The sequence below is a fragment of the Lepisma saccharinum genome, chromosome 24, assembly GCF_977018435.1.
Source record: "Lepisma saccharinum chromosome 24, izLepSacc3.1, whole genome shotgun sequence".
Classification (NCBI taxonomy): domain Eukaryota; kingdom Metazoa; phylum Arthropoda; class Insecta; order Zygentoma; family Lepismatidae; genus Lepisma; species Lepisma saccharinum.
Window position 1 is genome coordinate 62,034,679 of NC_139252.1, and position 27,879 is coordinate 62,062,557.

General features: G+C 36.0%; 1 protein-coding gene across 6 annotated transcripts in view; it reads right to left on the reverse strand.

Annotated features, from left to right (window-relative positions):
• Window positions 1–2,111: 2,111 nt before the first annotated feature.
• Atg18a (Autophagy-related 18a) overlaps window positions 2,112–27,879 on the reverse strand; it is a 33,001-nt gene continuing 7,233 nt past the window's right edge. Inside the window, exons 3-10 of one of the 6 annotated variants that reach the window (XR_014440670.1) lie at window positions 27,409–27,575; window positions 24,784–24,978; window positions 22,258–22,529; window positions 20,952–21,122; window positions 19,247–19,354; window positions 17,430–17,563; window positions 14,329–14,397; window positions 2,112–3,353 (exon numbers count right to left, since the gene is read on the reverse strand). Coding sequence is in view for 5 of the 6 variants with exons in the window: in XM_083110841.1 (XP_082966967.1) it covers window positions 3,244–3,353; window positions 12,503–12,616; window positions 17,430–17,563; window positions 19,247–19,354; window positions 20,952–21,122; window positions 22,258–22,529; window positions 24,784–24,978; window positions 27,409–27,575 (1,271 nt within the window). In the remaining variant the exon portion in view is untranslated. Of the gene's footprint in view, window positions 3,354–8,210; window positions 8,279–12,502; window positions 12,617–14,328; window positions 14,398–17,429; window positions 17,564–19,246; window positions 19,355–20,951; window positions 21,123–22,257; window positions 22,530–24,783; window positions 24,979–27,408; window positions 27,576–27,879 lie in introns of all 6 variants that reach the window. The other 5 variants (XM_083110845.1, XM_083110843.1, XM_083110842.1 and 2 more) reach the window with 5 other exon arrangements.

Here is a 27,879-nt window from a genome sequence, read left to right on the forward strand (position 1 = left end):
GGTGACGAAGGAAAGCGTGGGAGGGAGACCGGCAGTCGGTAGGTACGCCTAGGCCCTTCATGGGCTGTTGCGCGACGGATTATTATTATTATTATATAGCTTATTAAAAAAACTGTGACAACAGTCTAGCCAACATCTGTCATCATCACGACAGCATATGATCCACTTAATTTAGTGATATATGCTTCTTTTCCCCTTTATATAACTATAAACTTTAATTCATACTTGGGAAATGAGACACGCAGTAGTAGATAAATACAGAGAAATTAGTACTTATTTTATCTGCAAAACTGTTTTTTCTTTGTTCTATCAATTTCAGTGGCCACTGCCACCATCCTCGTTGGAACTTGTTGTACTGTTGCTTGGCGTGCTTCTGTTGTTCGTAGTTCTCAGTCTGCCACTAGGTGTGCTGTTGTCAACTGTTAGTCTGCTATTTCCCGGCGTTAACTGCTGTAGTAGGGGAATCCAAGTTTGGTGTGCCTGTCCGCCATCGATGTTTAGCTCATGTGGGAAGTGCATTATGGCATGTGCAAATACAATAGCCATAAAATCCAAAAGGTACAGGTCAAGCACGCCGCCCACACACTCGTAGACACCAAAATAAAGGAAACACATGCCATAATGCACTTCCCACATGAGCTAAACATCGATGGCGGACAGGCACACCACACTTGGCTTCCCCTACTACAGCAGGTAACGCAGGGAAATAGCAGGCGAACAGTTGACAACAGCACACCTAGTGGCAGACTGAGAACTACGAACAATAGAAGCATGCCAAGCAACAGTACATGTTCCAACGAGGATGGTGGCAGTGGCCACTGAAATTAATAGAACAAAGCAAAACAGTTTTGCAGATAAAATAAGTACTAGTTTCTCTGTATTTATAAACTTTAAAATGATGGCAAAATTATGTTTCATGGTCCCATATTTTATTTAAAAAAAAAAAAGTTATTTTGTATCTTCGTCTGAAGAAGACGTGTTATAGGGTGGAAATGTTACGTTTTTAGTGTATATTTTTTATACAATAAATTTTGTCTTGTTCAGCATTTTAATGTTTTATCCATATTGAAGTTTTCGACTTCATATTATTGCTTTCCATGGCATGTTCCAGTTCTATGAACTAGACTATAAATACGAGAAACTAGTACTCACTTTTATCTGCGAAGCTGTTTTTTCTTTTTCGATTAATTTCAGTGGCCACTGCCACCATCCTCGTTGGAACTTGCTGTGCCAAAATCGAAAAAGAAAACACAGCTTCATGGATAAAGTGAGTACTAGTTTCTCGTATTTATATACTACCGCGTGTCTCTTTTCCCAATTATGAATAGACTCTATAGGTTAGGAGTGATTATCGATTTGGGTTTTTTACTTCATCTTTTTGCCACTTTTGGCTAATTGCAAAGATGAGAATGAGTGATGAAATTGATGAAGTGACACCCATAACGGGATTCAAACCTGGCCTCCTGTTGTCGTAGCATGCTGTGATAACCACTCCACCATTGAGGTCAACTTAGAGGAGTGATTAGTTACTGTTGTTAGTTAACTGTTTACTGTGCAACAACCATGCCAGTAGCTACTAGAATTTCAACTGTATTATGCAATTGTAAGAGCACGTGGTTAACTACTAACCTTTATGCACAACTCTTAAAAAATGTGATCTACAATATTGTTTTTGTAGACATGACCATGGATGCAACAAATTGTAAGTTTGTTGATTGCATGTAAAAGTGTTTTTGAATAGGAGAAGATTAAAATATAAACTGTCATTGAAGCCTGTTATTTGGATCTTGTAGCATTATACCATGTGTATAAGAAGACCCAACACGAGATAAGTGATAAAATATGTTTTCATCCACACAGAAGGTAACAAATTCTCACCACCTTTAGAACTAAGAAGTCTGATCAAGGATAGATAAACAAACGCAGATCTTTGCAGAGACCGATAGGTGTGTGCTTGGTCTGGTGCTGTCCCTGTATTCAAAAGAAAACACTTTTGAAGATTGTTTTTCTGTAGTACACTGTGCATATTCCACGGGACGGTATATCAAATCCTTACAGTACAACAAGGGTCTTACCATTTTCCTCTTTACAGAAAAAACTGTCGGTTTGTTGGAATGAGAGTCAAAAAAATTTATTCAAAGAAACACCATCTCGTCTCCGATATCAACAGAATCAATCTGCCAATTTGGAATCTGGTAACTTTTTGTCACTGTTAACACCAAATTCCACAATCTTTCTCATCAACAACGCAAAAGCATTAGAATGTAAAATTATATCTACAATATATTACAAACAAAATTAACTCCAGTACAGAAATTTGGAGTCATCTTTTTTTTTTCCTTGGACATGTACACAAAATATATTTTACAATTAATTACAATAATGTAATACGCTACACTGCACAAAACTTCATACACAAGCTGTTTACTATTTTTTTTTCACTCCATATATACATATTCTCACTTTAAAGCCATTATATAAAAAACACTTTTAAACAATGACATGTTGAAACATACAACTTTCAGCCAGAAGTTTTGACACCACACAATGTTGCGAGAAACACAACATCGAGTCTTCTACAAGTGCACATTTTCATAAGAGTATTACATATATGGTTGTAAGAATAGCTGTATTTTTTAAAAGGTTTTTGTTTTCGCATGAAACACATTTTTGTGTAATTTTTTTTAGACTCGCAAGGGTCTTCCATACAATCTATAAGATTACAATTAAAAACATGACAAGCACAAGTAGCAACAATAATTTTTTTTTCTGCAAATGCTGCTGTTTTGTAAAATAAGGTAGCTTATTATAATTTTACTTTGGATGATGAAAACACAGTGTGTAATATATACAGTGTATCTTATCAGTGAATACACACTGAATTATCACCTTTTTTTTGCCACTTTTATTGTACTTTTTAAAAGCACTTTTTTCACAATCCCACAAAAAATAACTTGTCAGAACACTTGTATTCAATTTTCTCACCCATTCCTGATAATTATATACAATTCTCTGACTTTCTGCAACGTTTTGCACATTCACTGACCAGTCTGCACACAATTTTTCAAGCTAATCAATAGCTTGACATTCCTTAATTTTTTTTTGCACTTTTGTCTTTTTGATATTTTTTTAAAATACTCTTTTTTTCAATGATTGTTTCACACAGACTAAATTCTTCTTTGATAAGTTACTTCATAGCCAGGTATACACCATTGTTGTTATCATGAGGAACAGCCGTTCATCTCATTCTGTCTTTTGAGTAACAGGGGGGAATTCACTGTCATCGTCAAGACGAAAAGCACTCTTTGGGGGAGATTCTGCTGCTGCTGCCATCTCGTGGAACTTCTCAGAGTCTGGTGGAAGTGAAAAACAAAAAAAAAATTAATGTTTTCCAGGCACAGAATACACAAAATAACTACAACTAGTTTTCAAACTGAATTAGTTACTAAAGCCAATTTAATGAACAAATACAACACAATGACTATACATCGTTTAAGAAGAAATTTTGTGTGTATTTGGACCTAGATTTGAAAGTCTGTGTCTGAATAACCATTAGTACACAGACTGATTTCAGTCATCGAGACACACGTGCCACTGACTTTTGTATTTTGCATTAGTGGGTATGCTAATCAATTTGGCAAGCCTAAAAGTTTTCTGACTTTTCGTTTTCCATTAATGTCTACAAACTTTGGGGTTCACCCCAGATCTAGGGATAATCCTGGAGGTATAATAATAATAAAAGCTGAAGCATGATCACATCACATCCACAATGGCAGAGATCAAGAATGTGTGGAGCCCTATCCCAACACCCCCTATGTGCGTTCGTTGGAGTCGAGCCGATACCGATGCCCATGCATCAGAAAGTATCCGTTGGAATTTATATGCCGATGCCTGTCGGTCTTTCACGGAGTCCTCAAAAATGCCATGCGACACTTTTGCAGAGTCTATCAAGCAAATTGTGCAAAATTCGATGTTTCTTTTAATTTTGCACCAGTTTTGTGTGAAAAACTGAATTTTGTGATAAAAAGGAATTTTACATTCTGGAATATTTTAAGGCAAAAAAATCTTGGTAAATTGATATATACGAGGTTTACAGCAAAAGTCATGGCAACCATTTTTTTCCACGATAATGTGGGCCAGGCAATGTATTGTGACACCACTAGATGGCAGTGGCTGCCAAGACATTGAACTGAGGAAAGTGGGAAGTCAGTGCATGTTTAACAGTCATGCAGGATGAATGTGACCCAGTGTGAACAGTGTTCTTATGTGAAGGAATGCAAGTCAATATCACACTGAGCTTGTTGAAGGTTTATGAAATGATGCTCTACCATACCAAACTGTTGCGAAGTGGGCAGCAGCTTTCGGGCATGGAAGAGAAGCAACTGCCAACATGCAACGTTCAGGACGACATTTGATGTTTCTTATTTTGTATTTTTCTCTATCCTAATAGAGATCTCTATGTTGTTCAAAATTCATACATTAAGCATTAGCATATATCGTGACCTTCAAATTGTATATTTTACAATTTCTTGTCTGACCCGCATTATCGTGGAAAAAAAATAGTTGCCATGACTTTTGCTGTAACCCTCGTATAATTATAATTAGAGTTGAATACTTACACATTAATATTAATATATATTTTGAACAACTTTTAATCATTACAATTTTGAAGCATCGAAATTGGTTCAAAGTGGTATCGGGTCAGGAACGAGCTATATCTTCAACTGTTCTCGCACACATGCCAATGATCCTCTTACTTTTAACACTGAAAAGTTATTGATTTGTCTGGAAACTTTAGTGTTATGTACTAACTTGCCCCACTCCCTCCCCCCACCCTCCAACTGTTGTGAACATGGAACCCAAATTGTGCAGTCTTTTTTTGCAATCCTATGTCATCAGCTTTCAGCTCAAAGAAATAAGAGCATCTCTAGTCTGTAAGAAAGCATTCACTGCAAGTGCTTGACCAACAGACTGAGGTGACGCGCAAGCCATAATTTGCATATGCAGTTTGTTGTGTCACTTCAGTATTTATATGGTATCCTGAAATATTTTTTAACTTTCAATTTCTTCTTAAGCATTATTTGACACTGAAAGAATTCTACTGTCATGTATACTAACCATAAAAACAATTTTTCTAAATAACATTCAAAACATAAATCTAACAAGCACTCAATCTACACAGAATAACAATCAACAGCTAAATTCAGTAAGAGCTTAAATGTAAAAATTACACTATCCTATTGTAAATATGTTAATAAGCATTTGCAGCTCCATACAAATGTGTAGTGCAATAGTTTGAGAGAATGTAGAATTGCAACTTTACATTATTTATTTCATGTATGTTCATGCAGAATTATAATGTGGTGATTATGTGTTGAAGGATGCTGCATATTTTGGCAATGCAAGTAGCTGATTGCAGAACACATGCTCCCGTCACTCACTTAGGGTTGGAAATTTGATAACAGAACCAGAGGATTTTTCTCATCTTGGCTGAGTTGTACTTCTTTAGATCAATTCGAGTTACATAAAGTGGACTTCAAACCTATAAAATCGCTTGTCAAAGTTTTGATTATAAGATAGGTTTCTTGACAAATAACCACAAGAATTGTTAAATTGTTTTCTTAAGGCTAATTGGGACTGGACTTACAGTTTAAAGTGGTACCTGAATCACTGTGCCATGCGACTCCACGTAGTTGACCTCTTGATTACAAGACGACGATGTTACCACTACGCCATCAAGGAGGCCATATGTACCACAAGAGTTTGAACCACAAGCACACTTTTTGCAGATAGGCTAATCAGGACTGAACCTACAGTTTAAACTGGGATTGAAACCACTATGTGCCTCCACCGGGTATCGAACCTGGGACACCTTGATTACAAGGCAACAACATTACTACTACGGCCCTGGAACCACAAGAGTAAGTTGTATTGTACAGTCGTGGACACTTCTGTGTTGTACCAATTCCACTGAAAGTAAATTAGGCCATTACAACCCAGAAGTGTCCGTGACTGTACAAAGAACATTTTAAACATTTAACACTACCATTTGTTAGAGCTGCATTGTGCTATACTACACATAATCTTAGTAGTTAACTATTTTCAAAAGTGAATTTATCACTGTCCTCTCTGAATTGTAAGAAAACTAAAAAGTACATTTCCTATTTTAAATAAAATATATTGAATTTTCACAAATATTAAACATTAAATAGATACAAGAAAAGAAACTTCCTTATTAAGTTTTACTTCTACTGTAACTTAAAACTACATATAAGCCTTGCCAATGTAAAATGTTTTTGAAAACTTACCACGTACAGCCAACAAGCTGAGGCACAAGGAATCATAAAAAGACTCGCAGGTAGAAAGCACTTCTTAGGTTTTTAGATTTTACGTTGGATAAAATATCAAATAACTACTTTCCACTTATGCACAGCTATGTTTCACCTCAATGTGACAGTTATTTCCTCGTTACGAGAGTTAATGTACCAATAAAGAATTAAACCTTACCTGAACCCCTTACAATGAGCAACATGAACAGTCTGCATGCATTCTCTATTCTATGGTGTCATGCATAACAAACAGAAATGAAACCAACAATTCAAAACTATGTAGAAACACAAATAATAAGATGAAACTTATGGGTATCTGGCGCTATCAAATATCTCATTTCTTCTTTTTGAAATTTCTATTCACTGAATATTCTGTGTAATTTAGAGGTGGGATAAATTAAATGGTACGCTGTCAGTATCAGCTAATATAGACACAAGTGGAGCTTCGTTTTTACATTCTTCAGGCACTTGTGTATATTTCATGAATATCACTGTAAAGCTTCAAATTTTAAGTGCAAAAATCTGCATCAGTTTTCTTATAGAGTTTAGTAGAGAAAACTAAACTCAAAAATATTAAATTATGCTTGAACCATAAATCAGGCAGACCTAATTTTCAGAAGTCTGCATATAATAGTGGTTATACAGAATGGCAGTTTAGCATTCTGGCATACAACTGGAGAATGAGCATACTGTCTTCAAACATCATACCAAATTCTGTCATGTTGTGTCACAAGAAACAGACAGACTGACTGACTGACTGACACAAAAAGTACAGCACCGTTCTTTTCCCATCACAATAAATAGGGGTGAAGAATGGAGGACAAGGTTTGGCAGCTATTTGTTGGATTTTTGTTTGCTTCACAGGAACCTTTCTGCTAATGCTGTGCTAGACAGTGTTCCTCTTAAGGACACAAGGTACAGTTTCCATGATACTGCTCCTCCCCCGCTGCGAGCTGGATGGTAGAAAACTTAGCATTTCACTTATGGGAGTATTATTTTACTTATCCTCTTGGGAATATCAAACTTTCAATAGTGCAGAAAAACACATCAACGGGAACAGGACAGGTTGAAGATTTTGCTTGTGTTTGGAAAAGTCGATACTTTAATTTGATTGTTTGTCCATAAGGAATACATGGGAGTTTATAAATAAGTATTCATCAATTTTTTTTAACTCTCAAAAACTAAACTGTAGGTGTCAAATAACTCCAAAATCTACTCTTGGTGCAAATACAGTGTGTTAGTTTCACACGAAGCAGAAATAAATTGTATCTAAATTTGAAATACAGGTAAAAGTAATCAAATGTAGAATAGTTCGGTGCATGTAAATTTTTAAAAAAGCACAAGTGTAGAACACACAAAAGTAACCATAAAAGTTATGAAAAAACTATGCACACAAGTTATAAAGCAAGTGAATTAATTTACCACAATAACTGAAACAAAGGGCCATATATTACACATATTAAAGACAAGTTTTTACGACTTACATTGCTGAAACGTACTTATATTTATCACCATCAGTGCTCAAATGAACATTATAAATTTAACCATTATTCTCAGACTTGCATTCAATGTAAAATGAACTGAATAAGAAACTTTCTTATTTTTCATCAATTACCACAATATTCATGAAATTTACAAAATACAGTCTAAAAATAAAGACCAACACTTACCTCACACGCTTCTTGGTTGACAGCCATTTTTATGTTTAATGAATGTCTAAAAATACTACTTCTCCTGTGTCACAGAAGATAAATAATATTCAGAAGCATTACATGCTCAGAATATAAACAAACTGCATGCAAAGGCTTAGATATTTATCCACATAAAAAGATAACTTATCACCAGCTTTAAATATTAAATATTTTAAGTTCACATACTTACTGCATTCCTTCCCACTACAACTGCCTATACTTTGTCAAATCAGCAGTTAGGCTGTTGTTTTGAATTGTCTGCAGAAATGTATGAGTAATAAGAACAAGTAACTGCATCAATTTGTCACAAATTATTCAAATATCAACCAATTAGTCATAGTTGTAAGTAGCTTTCAACTACATTTTACATAAAAATTAGACAGTTACAACAAAAGCCAAATAAACTTAAGAATAAACATAGTGTAATGTTTCTTTTTTTAACACACTGCAATGCAGAAATACTAGTCACAAAACAAGAAGAAAAATAGTGATACTGGTGAAGTTATTTACCAAATTTTGTTAAGCAAAAAAACATGTGCTTTGTGCAGATGTCAAAGCATAAGAATTAGTGTTTATGCTCATCATATAGTGTTTCAAAAGCCACACAACCTTCGTTTTGAGTGCTTATAACATGAAAACTATGAGATAGATTCACATCAGGTTTTCTGCAGTATAAAACTTTATCTGTGGACACATTTTAAAATATATTTCCTTGCTAGTTTATTCAACGTAGGGAATTGTAGAAATGAATGGCTCAAGTCAGTCAATTTTTCTCCACAATGGCAATTTTGCGGAAGGAAAAGGGATAAGGAATTACCGCAGGAGAACCAAAGTTTGTGACTGGTGCAATTATGATCTGTAGTTTGTGAACAATATACGTTGTGTGCAGTGCTTAATTAATTTGGAAATAATGATTTTGTGCAAACATTGGAAAAGTTATATTTTTGTGAACAACACTAAAAGTTCAAAATTTTGTCATCAGATGGAAGGAACATGTACTCAAGCACCTGCCATAAAATTACACAATAATATTAGAAATCAAATTCGACATAAAAAATAGAACTTTTGTACAGGATTTTTAGTTGCAGTTGATCTCATGAGAACACATCTTGCTCAGTGGCATAATCTGGTAGTGTTGCGGGGTCCAACTAAATTTAGTATAAAATAAAATTTAAGGGAAAATCATAATTTTTTTATGGTCAGTACTTGGGCACATGTTTCATGATTCTGATGACAAAATTCTTGATCAGTGTGGCACAATTTGAATTATGATTCTACGATAATTTCTTTCTCCCAGGGGGGGGGAAAGTCCCTCTGACTTGAGCCATGAATCAAATTCTAGAATTTCTTGTATAGAATAAGCTGGCAATCAAAAGTATTGTAAAATCAAGGGATGAAGCTATGATGCAGAAAATGTGATGTGAATATCTTTTATGTTTTTCATAAGCACTCAACGTTATGGTTACGTGACTTTTAAAACACCCTGAAAAATGTGCTATATATATTTAGCAAGAGGTGCACAAAGTAATGCAACACATACTGATCATGCAGAAGTATAATTGGCCAGGAGAGTATTCATGATTGATTCTTTAAATTTTTGGTAGTTTCGTAAAAGATCGTAATCGGAAATCAATCTTGACACTTGGGTTATATCAAGCAATTATTTTAAATTGATTTTTTAGTTCTTGGACTAATTGTGACAATTATGAATAGGTGAGCGAGAAAATAATAAAAAACCATACCATGCTGAAAAGTCAAACCTAAGACATCTATCATAGCACATAGCACTAACATTGGAGAGCCCCATGATTGTAAAGTAACGACTAGGGTTCAGATTTCTATGAACTAAAACTGAAAATATTTGAGGAAATTAATTTATTTTATTGCTTACTCTGCTAGCACATGGTGCGAGATTTTATACTGAAACAGTTTGTATTTTTGGATGCTAGTGAACACAGGAATTTTTTAAAGAAAAAGGCTCGAACTGTAAAGGTGGGCATTATGTAGCTGTTTTCTAGGGGGTGAGCATTATACACTATAAAATTTTTCGTAATTACCATTTTTAACCTTAGTTTTAAAAGTTGTTCAAAGAAAAAATTGTAATCATTTATAAGGTGGGTTTGCACTTACCACTTTGGTTCCACCCCTTGAGTTTTTTACTACTTTCATGTAAAAATTTTGATATTCTGAAAATTATGGGAGGGCCTATAGCCCCAGGTTCGAATCCCAGCCTGGGCATGAATGTTTGCGAGTGTCCATTCATCAATTTCATCATACCATCACTCATCCCAATCTTTGCAAATTAGCCAAAAATGGCACAAGAAGCGAAGTAAAATAAAGCAAACCAATCACTGACATAAAAAACTTCACTCTGAAAACACCCTAATTTATCCCAACGAAAGTTGCCACAAGACAGTGACGCATTCCACCCAATGTTTTTGTATTTTAGAAATGTTTCTATGCACGAAATGAAATAGGACATGCTACTTACAGTTTTCTGAGCAGGACTACCAGACTGTGATGAGGTACGACTAACAAATCAAAATCAAAGCAATAACTTCACAGCTAACTCTTCTTCTCCTTATTTTGTTCTCCTTTCTCATTATTAATTACTATATACAGCAATAACAACATATTAAATATGATACACACTCTTTAGTTAACAAATATACAAAATAACCACTCCTCTCACTTGGCAACTGGAGATTTAATGGTGCAGTCTGTAACGGGCAACAACACTTTTCAGTATGACAATGAAACTGTTGAACCAGGACAAAGGGTGATGATATTTGCATCCTGTTAGGATACAGTAGGTGTAAGCAACATAGTATTTTCAGGGAGATAATGAGGGCTGGTGTTTTGCATCCCACCCTCCTGGTTGCAAATCTGAGGACGATATTTGGAGAAAAACACCAAGTCTTGGTGATCTAGCTAATTTCACCCATTTTGCTAACCTTGCGAGTTATTTTTTCTACAATTTTCAGGATTATATGCATGGAAATTCTATTTCCATTCTATCGTTTACAAACATTAAATCTTCTCATTGTATCTAAAGATATCTGTTTGGCGGTTTACGCGGAGATAAACTTACTTTTAATTTTTCCACTTACATGTCTTTCGCGATCGATTTGACCACCCGTCTGGTGGCTTCGTCAGGCGTGTACTGTCTTGCTGCAGGCGGCATGGTTCCTTCTTCTTCCGCTTGTGCTCGTGGCGGCGCTAGTTGACGCAGTACTTTCTCTTTCTGCCATTCCCGTGTGGCGTAGCGCTTCCTTCTTTTACCGCGCAATGGGGTTTTGGCGCTGTAAGCGGCGGTTCCCGCTCTCTTTGTCTGCTTTCATGGAGCAACACTTGTTTGCAACTGCAGGCAGGCTTTTTGCTAAAGCTTGAGGTCCATGCTTGGTTTCTTGTCGTGGGGAAGGAGCAGGTTGGGTGGGTGCACATATTTCTGATAGCAGGAAGCCAGGTTTTATTGAGGGCCCCGGTGTTAGTGTTGAGGTTAGCAGAAAGTGAAAGGACTGCATCAACTAGCGCCGCCACGAGCACAAGTGGAAGAAGAAGGAACCACGCTGCCCGCAGCAAGACAGTACATGCCTGACGAAGCCACCAGACGGGTGGCGAAATCGATCGCAAAAGAAATTTACGCGGGAATATGAAAAGTAAGTTTATCAGAGTTAATTAAATCTTCTTATAACTTTGCTGAACAGTTGTGTGAAAATTGTTGTTCAACCAGGGATCGAACCTGGATCTTCAGCATCCCATACCATGCTCCAAGACAGAACAACCAAACCAACACATGTCAACTCTCCAAGATTTACACAATTTGAATCTCTATGCGAGCCAGCCAGAGGCAGGAAATGGCAAAGGATGATCATGCAAGTTTATAAAGTCCATAAAAAAATTCTAACTTGAATTAGTTCCCTGAATTGCAAGGAGATGGCACTGGGGCTCACATGCCTAAAGGTGTCCAACCATATTTTGTAAACCAGTTTCAAAGAGTACAAGGCAGTCATTTTAGTAACTGTGAATTTTTCCAATGCCACGCTTGGGTATAAACATTCCAAACGAAGATAAATATAATATGGTGTTCCTCAGTGCTTGAAGTGGAAATTCTTAGCTGGGGAATGCTCTTATGGTTTAACATAGTGAGAATGAGACAGCTGGGGGATGCTTCGTGACAAATTTGCTAGTTGGGGGATATCATCCCCCTTCCCTTCAAGCATTGATTTTACTACTAACACATCGCTTTCTCACCAACTCAATTGCTCCCCACATCCATAAACTAACAACGTTTCAAGTTCATTAAACAATGACAGGTACGAGACAATATCGGAAATTTTTTTTCTATGATCTCTTAAAAAAAAAAGACTGTACCATTAAACCATTTCAGTTACCAAGATTGACACACATACACACTTTATTACACCGTCATGCACCCTCATAGGTTCCACATAGCTGTGCACAGCCAGGACTAAGCGTTACCTTCTATTCTGAGTGTAGGGGAACAAGACTCATTGTCCGTTCCCAACATACCAGTACCTGACATGTAGCCTGGCGAATGGCCCTTCACTATTCCAGCGTAGCTACTAATCGAGCCTGGAGTAGAGGGCACAAAAATAGGAGTCAGTTGGAGTTGAGCCTGTACAGCAAGGCTTGCTAGTTAAAAGGATGGGCATGAAAACAGCAGCGAAAGGACAAGAAATACATTATTTAGCAGGCTACAGTAGGAAGTCACAAGTCAAACAAAAAAAATGTCACGTGTCACATGCTACTGTCGTTTGGGGTGTTTACATTGCACACAAAGAAGAAACATCATTTTCAAAATTCTACAGTACAAAAACTTCCCTATGGCTCTCTACTGAAGCAAAGAGGAATAGAAAATTGTCAAATGGGACATGGAACTTAATTATTCGAATCTCTAATCTGTGATTGTTCCCTGCATCTCTAATCCTGGACTGTTCCCTGAATCCCTAATCCACAATTGTTCCCCGAATCTCCAATCCACAATTGTTCCCCGAATCTCCAATCCACAATTGTTCCCCGAATCTCCAATCCACGATTGTTCCCCAAATCTCCAATCCACGATTGTTCCCCAAATCTCCAATCCACGATTGTTCACCCAACCTGTAATCCACGACTATTTCCTGAATCTCCAATCCACAATTGTTCCCCGAATCTCCAATTCACGAGTGTTCCCCAAATCTCCAATCCTGAATTGTTCCCACAACCACTAATCCACAATTGTTCCTTAAATCTCTAATCATAATTGCTACCCATCTGATGAATTTGATACTAGCCTCTTCGCCACTGTAATTATATAATGCCCCAAATCTTAGACTCATAACTCAGGCATGGTAGTTCTACTGCATTAACGTTGTCACACTCAGTAGAGTACAGCCAAGGTCATGAATATGTGGAGCTTTATCTCCTCTCATGAACCTTCGGCCATTGCCTAAAATTGTTTCTAGTCATACAAATATGCAAACTGTTACATGGTGATAGCTGTCAAAAGCATCCATACGTAAATCAGACCTGAATTTGCTAACCTCTCAATCGTAGCTGTATTTCTATCTTATTATTATTATTTTATATTGCATATATTGCTGGGACTCAAACGTTGGTGGCAAGATCAACAGTTGACCATTTAACATGTGCAACCAAGAAAGCATAATATCGATCGAGTTGGTGTTTAAAGTCCACTTTATGCACAGTAAGGCTCATTGGGACTGGACCTACAGTTTAAAGTGGGATCTGAACCACTACGTGTCTCCACCGGGTATCAAACCTGGGACACCTTGATTACAAAAGGCGAAGATGCTACCACTGCACCATCGGGGAGACATTGAAGCATAATAAGTCTTCAAAATCACAATATTTACCCATACCAATTGATTAAACCACAATAATTTTTTGCTGAGAAAGGCCGATTAGAACTAGACCTATGATTGAAAAGTGGGAATTGGGGTTTCTGAATCAGTGAAATATGCTCCCATCAGATATCAAAGCCAATATCCCTCGCTTTTTAAAAAGTTAATATCCCCAATATATTTTACATGTAATTCTGTCCCTCATTCAGAGCAAATTATTTAATTTTTTGTTTACAGCCACTGATAAATAAACAGGGAGATTAAAAAAAACTGTACCTGAAAATTTCCTGCAAGAGCCATCTGTGATGCCACAAAAACTACACAAGAACAATCTGTTAAAAAAACATGACAATCCCAAAATCTACATGATGACAAATGAGGAAACACCAACATTCACAACACCCACTACCTACAAGGAAAACAAACACGTGTGACACTAACTTGGTGTAAACGTGAATCCTCTGTCAGAGTCAAGAATCTAGGTCTTTTAGTCCTACGATAACGTGTCTTCTGTAAATGAGAGAAACAGGAGTCTTAAGAAGCAACTGCAATGAACATGACATTATCGTAAGCTTCTAAGCACTTCATATACGAAAGAGAGTCGGGAAAGCCCACCTTTCAAGTAATTTAAAGAAGTATATGTGTGGCAGAGATGTGGCAGACGGGAGAACAATACAAACTCGCTGTCTGCAAAAACACATTTTTGCCATTTTTATTTTTAATATCTGGCAAGGATTTAAAGTGAATGAACGATCCACCACAAAAATGATGGATCAGTATCGAGAAAGACTTCAATTGTTAAGCAAGTATATATTAAAGAAACACTCAAAGTTAGAAAGTACATAAGGATATTATCTCTAAAAATTACTTTAGTAGCAAATGATACCCTCACTTATAAATGAAATTGCATTAAGCAGAAATAATTTTCCTTACATGTAAAATCTTCCATTTCTCACACGTTCATGTGGAAAATCTGTGCTTCATTAATGCATAACTACAATCTGTATCACGTAGACTAACAAAGTGATTGAAAGGAAAGACATTCTGGGTTTTCTCTTCTGGACTACAAGTTTATTCTGATGGAATCACTACCCCAATACCAGTGTTGCAAAGTATCAGTAGCAATTTATCCACCAATATCAGTCGATACTCTTTCAGTGTCGGTATTTTACAGGGTCTGCAAAAATGCCGCACAACACTTTCACTTAGTCTAATTATTCTGCAATTATGCAAAATTTGAAGTTTATTTTGCCCCAGTATTGCAAATACAGTAGACTTGCGATTAACCGAGGGAGTGGTTGGAAAACATCGCGCTTCATAACGCACCCCCTGTTTGTTTACTAGTAAGTTGGAGTCAAGTCAGCATCCGCGCTGCACGTGTTCGTTACATTGTCGGTGTATCTGATTGGTACGGTGGAAATTAGAGCTGTAGTTGTCTAGTCGGTAGGGTCTCTGACTGGTATGTGGGAGACCCAGGTTCGATTCCCGGCATGAGTTATCTAATGTCGGAATTTTTCAGGACTTGTCCCCACATAAAGCGGCTCCAGGGCTCACCCAGCCTCAAGTCAATGAGTACCTGGGGGCAATCCAGAGAGAAAATGCGGTCGTTGTGCTGATCACTTCACCTCCAAAATGGCCGAGATCAAGATTCTGTGGTGCCCTACCTGCACATCCCCTAAATGTGCCTTCATTGCAGGGGGACCTTTACTCTAGTAACTTGATGCAGGTAATTAAAGTGGAATACATACACACCAATATTGATCAATAATTTAAAAAACTTTTAATTGTTACAAATGGCAAGCATTATTAGTATAGGTGTGAATCAGAAAGGTATCAGCTGTACTAATGATTGATTTGGTGTTTTAAGTCCGCACAGTAAGGCAAATCGGGACTGGACCTACACTAAAGTGTGATCCAAACCACTATGTGCCCCCACCGGGGCCCCTTGATTATAATGCGACGGACGACGCCTCCACTGCGCCATCGGAGAGACACTGTACTGATGATAACAAATGCACAAACATCACATAAATGACTGAGATTCAAAACCACCACACAATGTTAGATTTTGATTTGTTGTTTTAAGTCCACTTTATGCACAGAAAGAATAATCAGGACTGGACGTACAGTTTAAAGTAAGATCCGAATCACTATGTGCCTCCACCGAGTATTGAACCTGGGACCCCTTGATTACAAGGCAATGACGCAACCACTGACACAATATTAGAAAATCATAACAATGGGCAATCAGAAGAAGGGGTTTGAGTCTTATGTACTTCAATATTTGTTAATAACATAATTGAATACTTGTGTCTATCATAGTAATATTGTACTTTTTAAGATTTTTTATTATTTTTTTTTGCACATTTGTAAATTAACTGGTATAGTAGAAACAAAAAGAAAGTTGTTTTTCCACAAAAATGCCGAAATTTCAGATCAAAACAGCATTTCTAAATAAATTTTTCATAGTCTGCATAACACTTAATTTAAGCTGAACCTACTTGACGCCATTCATATGCTTTAATTAATACATTCACTTATAAGTGAGGGGTTATAGGTATCACAAAGTAACAATGACCAACAATAATAGAAAAAATCATTTATGCGATTAATACAATATTTGCAATTTTGAAGTGTTTCTAGGCAAGGCAATTAAGTAACAGGTGATGCTGCTTAAGGTAAAAATTCTCTCGCACTTTTAAGCTTGAAAATAAGCAATCAAAAAATATCAAATTGAATCCTTATATAGACATAATAATGATTACAAACACAAGGAAAGAAGTACCAAGCATATTCGTGGCACAAAAGTGGTTAAAATTCAATTCTTACGCAAAATAATAATTGCACATACTTGAAAGAAATATTTTAATCCACTATTAATTTTGGCAACTCACTGTCAGCCTTCACAAATGGCAATTAAAATATTTTTCAACAGGTATAATATAATTATTATTATTATTATTTTGTAAAAGATTTGAATAAAACTTTAGTCCTGAACATAATGATGCTGAATGTTATCCTGCTATATATAGTACTGCTACTAGAAAATGATAAAAAAAAATTACTTCAAAAATTAATATTTTTATGAACATGAAAGTATATTTTGCATAGTCTGGTGTTATCGTTCATATCAGAGCTGATAGTCTGGTCATGTTTTCAAATACATAGACATTAATAAAAAATATTACTATATATCAATGTAATTATTTTGTAAAAAATGACATTAAAGATATCTAGCAAGTAGGGAGCACTATTCAATTTAATATTATTATAAAAAGCTCAGATCAGCCATAAACATTCACTAGCTCTACTGCATAGGGAGCTAAGTGATTTTTATCACGATGATGAAATCATAGTGCAGAGAGTGTATAGCACAGAATACTCCACAAAAATTAGACATTCAAGAAAATAATTTTATGTGGTTCGTCATACTTTAAGCAACATCAAGTACTCAGAAATCAATATATTGAATAGTATGACTTCAAATTAAAGCACTAAAAATTGTGTACGGCATCATATATACAGAATAATAAGAGACCCACCGCCTGTTCCTCCTGAATGGGTTATAACCTTGGGCGAACTCTGATATGCCGTTCCTCCTGCTGACCCTGTGTCTGCAGTGATTGCATTAGCAGCACTTGCATCGCCAGATGGCAAATCTTGTTTGCCGTCCAACCTAGAAAAAGCAAGTGCAAATTATATACTTTTTTCCACTTTGGTGCCTCCCTAGGTTCATTGCAACAATAAGAAAATGACTTACGTGAAATTTAGAAGATTTCGCACTTCCGCTTTGCACAATTTAATGGTTCAATCCTATTAATTTCGAAGATCCACTGTCTTCATTCACAAAAGGGTACGGCATTTGAAGCTTCAACGCTTCCGCTTCAAACACCATACCCTTTTGTGAATGAAGACAGTGGATCTTCGAAATTAATAGGAGTGAACCATTAAATTGTGCAAGGCGGAAGTACGAAATCCTCTAAATTTCATGTAAGTAATTTTAAACCGCGTTTACTGCATCTATCATGAATAAGGAAATGGGAAAAGAAACACAAAACATATTATCCAGAACAGCTGTCATGGATATATAGTAAGTAGAGGTGCACAGGATATAATTTTTTTTGGTCAGAATGGGAAAAACAACACTTTCCAAGAAGTTCTAGACTTTACAACACAGAAAACATTGAGAATTAACAAGTTTTTAAAATGACTATTTTCAATTTTCCGAAGTTGTGATCAGGATGGGACTTTTTTTCCCGATCCCAGTACTGACTTTTTGGGATCCTGCACACCACTAATAGAAAGTAAAGAATTTGAGTTCAGACACACCACCTCCTCACTCAATGTCAAAAATTTATGAGAAGCTTTGGTCCAACTGGGTTTGAAGTGGTTAATTAATAAGTTAAAAACTGGCACATACTCTTCAAAAGAAAATTTAATGCTCCGAAGAACAATGGCTTCCTATAATGTGAAAACAATTTACAGATATTCTGGATATACACACATCTCAGTAATGCTGTAGTTGTGTTCCGATCCTTTTTTACCATATCTGCAACAAATTCAATCAAAAATCATTCAACTGAGATTACGTTACATATTTATTTCATTTTCTGTACTTGATCCTTCCTTCTTTGTTGAAAAGATGATCATTTTTACCATATTAACATATATCTGCTGTGATTCATCATTCATCAGATATACTAGAATGGTGTAACAGTATGAACAAGGATGCAGACAGAACACAATGTAGAATGAGAACAATTTGAAACTGATTTTTGCTCCGTAAAAACTTTCTAATTTTTAATTTTAGCTTGACATAAATAGCATCTAAATTAGTTATATACAGTTTAATGTATTCAGTCTTCTATTTGGAACAAACTGCAACTCCCATTTTTCCTTCTCTTGCATATTTCCTTGTTAAAAGCGATATATATGTAAAACACATATGAAAACAACATATGAAGTTGTTGAATCATGGTTAATATTTTTTTTAATCAAATTCCTAGACTCTTCCTGGTATTATCTAGTAAATTTTCATATATAGATTAGAAATTTTAAGATTTTTCAGTTTGGGCCCCTGAAAAACATAAAATCAAAGTTCCACTGTATTTTTATTTTTGATTGTTGTAATAAATTAGCATTTACAATGGAACCTGAATTTTACAGGTTTCATGGGACCGAGGAAAAATTAAATATGTAACATCTGGGAATGCAAAATTAGGGTTCCACTGTACAAATGTGTAATAATTCCATATTCATGGCATGTGTACAACCAGCATACTTAATATTCCCAGATTTTTGAAAATTTCTAAGACCTCATTATACCAAACTGGATTAATTCATTCCCCAAAGGGCTTACCTGTGTTGCTTGAGCAATGTACAATCACCACCTTCTGCGCTGTCCAAATTATAAACGTACAGATAGCCATCGGCAGAAGCCACAAGCAGCCTCAGCACTTTCTGTATCCTAAGGTTGGAGAAAGAAAAAAATTCTGAATCCTCACATGAAAATATTGCAAACATCTAATCAAAATGTTTAGGCCAACAATGCTCCTGTCTGCAATCATTTTCACCTAGTTTTGGCTATCATTATGGGTGCGCTATTCACTTCATAACGGAACAAATCCCCACGGTTCATGAACTAAAAGTTGCCTTGACTGAAATTCATCGTGCTGACATGAATTCCTTACCATGATAAAAGCAACATATGTATCTGGGACATTAAACAAAAAAGTGATCCTATTCGATGTACGTTAACATGATAAATTAATCTGGAAATTATTGTCGTTTTAAATTGCTTTATGGTTTATTTCACCAACAAAAACTATTAGCATCTGTAGCCTATATGCTTCACAGCAGGGGTGCCCACCACCCCCCCAAGACTTATGATGCACTCCCCCCAAAAAGATAGAACATTCCCCCCTGTTACCCTTTATGCCAAATTATTTACTCAAATTATTTTGGTCAGAAAATTCGTGGAACAACATAACACAGACATATTTAAGCAATATATGTTTACTTTAGGAACTTTAGACTTTCATGTTTGCTAACATAAAACATACACAACTGCCAACTGCTCAGGCTCACTCCCATTATTAATGTACTGAACCTTATTCTTAACAGTTTGCCTGCTTGACTAACCTTGTATTAATGCGAACAGCACATCCCCCCCTTCCAAACCAATTCTAAGGGGATAAGAGATGGTGTTTCATTTCAACCACATCGCTGCGATCACCCACAGGTAGGTAGAAATCTGTACATAAGAACAATAGAATTGGTACAAAATTTTGTCCCCCCAAAAAAATTTCCATGATGCAGGCACCTCACGAACCCCCCCCCCCCCCCACCTGTACGCAGGGAAATGAAGTCAAACTTTGCTACATTTTAAAGTATCACACACATAACATATTTCCGTTAATACTTTCCATACATTCACGCTATGTCATCATACGAAATGTTTTTTTTTTTCAGACACCACAAAGTACTTCATAATTCTATGAAATCAGTTCATTATGAATATTTTAATCCAATCGCATGTCTAGAACCTTACATTTTATGTGTGAATGTCACGCACGTAATGCTTGAATACTCCATCTGGTGATTAACATTCTAATACCTACGATACGGAGGCTGCATAGAGTTTCATTTATTTCATAATTGGACACACCTCCAGATATTTGAGGTTTACAGCCATTAATATTTTAACACTCAGCTTTACACTCTTCAATTATGTAATTCTGTATTTTCTCACTTATACATCAGTTAATATTAGAGTGATTTTAACTTACATTTTTGTCATATCTTTTGCTGACATTTTTTTAATAGCCCCCATACCCATATTACACTAAGTACGCGAGAGCAAAGTAAAAAGGACATTGATATTGGGCAGGCATTCCTAGAGGAAACTGTTTTGCATTTTGTGGCATGGATCTACAATTAATCTTTTTAAAATAATAAGTCTTCCTTTTCCACGGAATTGTCACAATTTTACACAATGCATATATCAAAGCACACACCAACACTAATCTGGCATATCCTATAAAACAGAATGAGCAGATACGTACATAGTGATTGTACACACATTCCTCAGCCCTTGGAATGGCAAATGCACGGTAGCGAAGGCCCGACCTTGGTTGAACACATCGGTCACCTGAGATGGCAAATAGTTGGCAGACACCGACACTGCCTTTGATAAGTAACCCATCCACCCTTGGTTCTCCTCAGGCGCTTGCCGGCTGAAAGATTAAAAATTATCAATAAATCCCTGCTTAAAAGAAAACATGCAACACAGAAATGGACCTTTTTGTTGTTGTTGTTGTTGTTAGAACAGTGAATAGTAGTTTTTTAAAAAAAAGGTAGATTTTCCTATCCTTGCACCATACTTCTAAGTCATCCCTCAAAAATTAAATTACTGTTTGTATGGAAGATATGTCAAGCTTGAGTCAACAAATCCAAGATTGAAGTTAGTCAGAGTTTGTTTTAAGTCTACTTTATGCACAGATAGGCTAATCGGGACTGAACCTCTACCCAGGATTTAAACCTTCGATCTGCTGAACCTCAAGTGGTATTTAAATCGCTCAGCTTTATCATTTTCAGGTTATATCAAACAAATTCCTATATTTAAAAAATCTAGAGAATATATTTAAACCAAATTTTCAGTTATTTACCAACAATGTACTCACACTTCTTGACCAGTGTGAATTTTTTCATTCATGCATTCTACATGCATTGTGTTTATAACTATAATATTTGGAAGTAATTAACATTTTCGATCTTAATACAGTTTTTTATCGCACTATCACTTTAAAAAATGACGAAAACTAATACTTGTCATTACAAATAACTTGAAAAAAAATTACTTTACATTTGTAGGGGGAGTGTCATTGTCGAAAATTTGCAATTTGGTCTTTGTGTGGTATTCTTCCGTATGGCTTACCAGTTGGGACAACCCAGTCATTGTCTATGTTTGACTGACAAAAACAATGTTGTGCAAGTAGTTTTCTTATTTCCCTATAGATGGCAGTAAAGACTAACAGTGGTAAAAACAGTTTATATCTACGTCAATAGATGGCATCTAACAGCAGTTTGACGTCAATGTACATGTGTACCTTGAACCACCATTAACACAGAATTTTGCGAACGTTGAATCCTGGACCCCTTCATCACAAGGCAACGGCGTTACCACCGTGCCGTTGAGGAGGCCCTTGTTGAAACTCGTGACAAACTCTTTTGAAGTAGAACAAAGACCATTTTTGTGGAACTCTGCATTTCTCTTGTAGTCTTTGCCTACGGTAACTCTGATGTTTATGCAAACATACAAGAAAATTCATAACAAGACAATTTCAACACCAATTAATTTGATATACTCACACTTCCTTTGGGTCCTCCAGCTTGAATATGTGAACAGTCTCTGTGTTACTCGAACAGCAAAGAAACGTCGACTCCATGCTAAATGCCAGGCTACAGATGCTCACGCAGCGCTTAACCCCTCTTCTGAACTCATATAATTTACTGCCGTCGACCACCAAGAACACACGTATCACCGTTCCCTTTTCTGATGCCGTTGCAACTTTTGTACCAGATGGAGTAAATGCCAAGGCAGCTAAGGGGCTGTCATGGGCAGGTATCATAGTTTTGGCTTTCTAAAAAATAAGTAATAAAAGTTACATTATATGTGCACATTGTCCCTGAAGTCACATTCATAGTAGTACTAATGAAAGCTATATTATTTACGTTTAGTGAGTAAATCTATTAACGTTTCAACACAATTTCACATGTAGGGTCTGTTTTGCAATAAAAGTGGCAGAAACGCGGCATAAAATAGCCTAGTTCAAATCAAATCACATGTAGTCAGTTACAATGAATAATTATTCATTGTAACTGACTACATCTGTTTTGTTTCTTTTTTTAAAAAATAAGAAACAAAACAGGTTTTTTTGTTTTAAATGTTTTACACAGTGTTTTAAACAAGAAACAAACAAAAACATGTTTTAAACAAATGAAACATTTAAAACACAATGCCAAGAAGACTTATTTTCTAAAAACAATGATTAATAGGGAATCTGTTAATCATCCAAGGATGAACTGTGTTTTTATTATAAAGGAAACGCGTGACTAGTGTTTCTATTATAAAGGAAACACGTGACTAACTTCTTAAAAAACACATTTATGTTAGTCTTAAATCTTGTATGTAGGCTGTTCGAGAAGCTTCAACTAATCCACAGTTGCCAGGTTCAACTGAGTCCACGTGGTAGCTACTCTGTTTTATTGTTTTTTTTTTAATCCGACATTTTAAGATTTTATAGTGAATGCAACTAAATATTGACACTGACAACAATGTGCACATTTTGCAGTGTGTTAAGTGAGCAACAAAACTGTTTCATCCATGTAGTATTCAATTTTAAAAATGTTTTAACACCTGTAAAAAAAAACATGGGAGTTTTATACGTGACCCACAGGTATTCATCACAATATGTTTCTTTGATAATTCAATATACATATATTTTCAGCCACTGAACAGATTTTGATGCACAATAAACAGAATGACATGCATTGAATGAAAAGGCATAGTTACAAACATGCAAATAACCACAAACTATCAAACATCTAACTAACTAACTAACTCTCTAGCCTTCTTAAACCCGAAGGTTCATGGCTGCAGCAACGCAGGCCTTCCATCTGTCCCTATCCTGAGCAAGATCTATATACTCTTTTCCATCCCTACCAATTTCCTTTAGGTCCAGCTCAATGTTATCCCTCCATCTTCGTCTTGGCCTTCCTACAGGTCTCTTACCACCAGGTTTCCCAACAAGAATCTTGTAAACTCCTCTTTCCTCTCCCATTCGTGCCACAAGTGTATCAAACATCAAGTATCAAAATGTGTTTTAAACATTTGCGAAAAAACAAAGCCAGGTTTTTTAAACGTTTAAAACAAGTTGTGCAAATGATTAAATATTAATGGTTATACATATTACAGTAACTTGATATGCGGTAAGATATTACTATATACACAAAATGTATTCATGAAACTGTTTAATTTCATTTGATCAATTTCTATCTTGTACACAGCAACAGTAATGGTTACATTTATAAGTTGCCAATTAGCAATAAATATTCGAGAACTGTTGCATTATTACAATTGAATTTACATTTAAATAACTGAAAAATAAATTAACAATTCATATCTTCCGATGAAACTGAAGAATGGTTTTGTTTAATTCACTTATTTAACATTAACAACATTGAGTAATAAAGTCACTACAGGGAAAAAAATATATAGTCCTAACTAGCGTTAAAAGTTATGTAAATATGCAAATTTTAAAATTTCTATTAGATTTTAGATAATCAGACTGAATTGAATACTAAATTCAATCTTGTGACCACCATGGATATATATATCGATATAATTTATAGTATTGTAAGGAAAACTAAGAAAAATATGATAGCTGCAGTAAAAACAGTTAGTTTGGTGTTTGCACGTTATGAATTTGGATCTTTTCTGATTAATTTTGAAGGCCTGCTGCCTTCATTAACTGCAGATAATCTCGTATTCCACATTTGCTCAGTTAATGTTAGGCAGTGGGACATTGAAATTAATAGGAAAACATCCAAATTCGCAATGTGGAAACACCAAACTCTACATATGCTCTACTAACAAATATAATTAATTAGAGTGTAAAATATCTAAGAATATTTATAATACGTACACACAATTTTTGTCTTTACCATACTGAATAGCTTTATATTTCTGTTAAGCAATCATTCCCAGAATCCATTAAATATATCTACATTAGAATCCATTTAAAAAAATACACTGGCGAGTACAATGTAATCGGTAAATTTCCTGCTTCATTACATCACTGGTAATAAACATAGAATTGTTCCAGGAGAACTTACAAGATTCATTGCGTCGAAGATTTGAACCTCTCCAATGGTATTGGACCCTGGGTATGCAAGGAAGCAGTTGTCGCTATTTATCGAAAGAGTGCACAATCCAGAAGGATTTGGAGGTGTGTCCCTTATTGTGTGGAGCACCTTCATGTCCCGAATGTTGTGAATATAAAGAGACTCTTCTAGACAAACCACAAGGCGCTGGAAAGTCAAAAGATAAATATATATATAACACACATTATTACTCAAAAGAGCAGAAACAATACAATACAAATATCATTGTTCTCTCTCTGTTGTAAGAATGAAGTCAACGTACACACATACACATGGCTTTTCAGAAATCCTATTGGTCATTCAAATGACAGCTGTGCACGGATCTTGTGTGTAGGAACATTACAAAGCAGGGCTGAGCCGATATGCATCACTTTAATATTCTGATGTAATTTACAGTCTAACATTTTTGAGGAGCCCGTGAAAGGCAAAAGTGCCGGAAAAGTATCAGCCGGTGTCAGTAAATAAATTCCAACCGATACTGGTATCTGCCAATATCGATACATTGGCCATATTATTGAAAGCAGCTGCTTACTAAAGTTGTTAAACCTTACAGTATTAACCGTACAGCAGCAACTAACATACTCATGCTCAAAATAACACCAGAAGTAACACATAAGGAAGGAACTACTTTTCACAAGTCACGTGATTTTGTTTACATTAACTCCGTTCTTACAGTGGGTGGAGAATAAGAAAGTTTTCAGATTCAAATAAGTAAACGTTCTCAGATACAGAGCATTTCACTTACTCTCGGCCTCTCATTTTCACTTATAAAAATCAAATGCCTGGTCATAATGTAATGAAATTTGCTACAGACATACCTTGGTGTACGAGATGCATGGTCACGTCACAGCAAGTGTTGAAAGTGGTTTCTTAATTGACTCTTGTTTCTCTTTGTCAGGATGTTGCAATTGTTGCACAACAGTAACACAATATGCATAATTTTGCTTTCTTGGCAGCTCGTTGACATGTGCTTGTGGAAACTCCCATTTCCTACGACAGACTATGCAATGACTTCTTTGGTGAGGCCAACAATCTGTTTTTCACTTCCCGAATTGTTGCTTCTGGCAATTTTGGACATCCTCCTTCATGCACATCCAATATTGTTCCAGTTTCTTCACCAAATATTGAATGGAAGACTGCAGGCGGTTTCCGAACCCCAAACAGTGCAATGAATTGTCGCTGGCATGCCTTTATGGACTCTGTTTTCGCATTTAACGGCAGAATCGCCCAGACGCACATGCATGCTCACGCAAGGACTAGAGAGAGACTGTGGCGCCATCTCCAATAACATCACCATGCTTCTCATACATCAAGTTATGTTAGTAGCAAATTTCATTACATTATGACCAGTACTTTGATTTTTATAAGCAAAAATCAGGGGCCGAGAGCAAGTGAAACACCCTGCATAATTCAAACATATTGTTTGAAAGTTCTCTCCATTGAAATAATCCTTAATGCAAGTATATGTTATAAACCTATATACAAAAATATAATTTCAGCCATTTTGGCAATAAATTTGCCTTCATGAATATTATATCCGTTTAAGACTAAGACAAGCTTATCTCTGAACTGCATCAGTGGCTGAGTGCATTGAATAGTTGACTCACAATCTTGCCCCAAAAGGCTCCTGGTTTGAGTCCTAAATTGGGTGTTCCTTTTCTAGTGCCTGTTCATCAATGTCAACCAATGATCATATATCCTTTTCATCGCATTTAGCCAAAAGTGGCAGAAAAGAATATATAAAATAACTGACACAATAATTAACATAATACACTTACAAGGGAGGTTATCTAAGTCTCCCCCTCTGATTTCCATGAAACTTGGCAGGTGTATAGAGGGGCACAAAGGAAGAAATAAGTGTTTTTGTTTCGCTAAAAAACTGTTTTAGGGGGCCAAAATCTTGACATTGGGGGGGGGGGGGGTTGCTGAAACAAAAAACATGTATTTCTTCCTTTAGGTCCCTCTATACACCTGCCAAGTTTCATGGAAATCGGAGGAGGACACAAGGGTCAGATCCGCACTTCAATTTCTCCTCATCTTCACATGAGGGGGGCCGGGTTGCCCCCTAAAACTGTTTTTTAGCCAAAACAAAAACAAAACATGTATTTCTTCCTTTGGGTCCCTCTATACACCTGCCAAGTTTCATGGAAATTGGAGGGGGACACTTAGATAACCTCCCTTGTAAGTCAAATCATTCATTATCTATCTTACAATAGGCCTATACATTCACAAAGTTTGTAGTGGACAATTATTTTAGATTTTGTACTGTAGTTTTTACCAAATACGGTTGATACAAGCATTCAAGCATATTTTTTGATGTAACGTTTCAGAAAACATAAGTCATTTATACGGAGTTTGATCAATGTTACAAATAAATTTCTGATGAAAGGAGGGAAGTGTGTGTGCTCTCAAAATTTTTCATAAAAAAAAAAAAACATGCTTAAAGACTTGTAACAACTGTAAACTACATGAGAAATAATTCTACAATGCAAGCAATATGTACATACAAGAAAAATGATTCTATTAGTGTATTTCTAAGTGCATAAACATAACATAAGAAAAGATAACTGTACTTACCGCTCGATTAAGTTTCACAGCCAGAATTGTGTTGGAATAACTGTAGTTGCATATTTCTGTACCTTTCTTGAAATGACACACTTTCAATTTCCTGGGGGACGAAAGGCTGACCACAGCAACCAAGCTACTACTGAACAGCCGTTCCACAATGCAAATGTCTTCTGAATCTATATAAAAAAAGAAAAGAAACACTTTACATGGCTCTCCATTTTGCATATGCATACATGGTAAATATTGGCCATGTGACTATGCACCCTAGTTCAGATAATTTTATCCTAAAAACATGCATAAAATTCATGATCCTAAAATTCTAGCAATACGTTTCGAGTTTCTTTTAAGCCCACTTTATGCACAAATATGCCAATCGGGACTGGGCCTACAGTTTAAAGTGGGATCCGAATCAAACTATGTGCCTCCACTGAGTATTGAGCCCAGGACCCCTTGATTACAAGGCAATGACGTTACCACTAT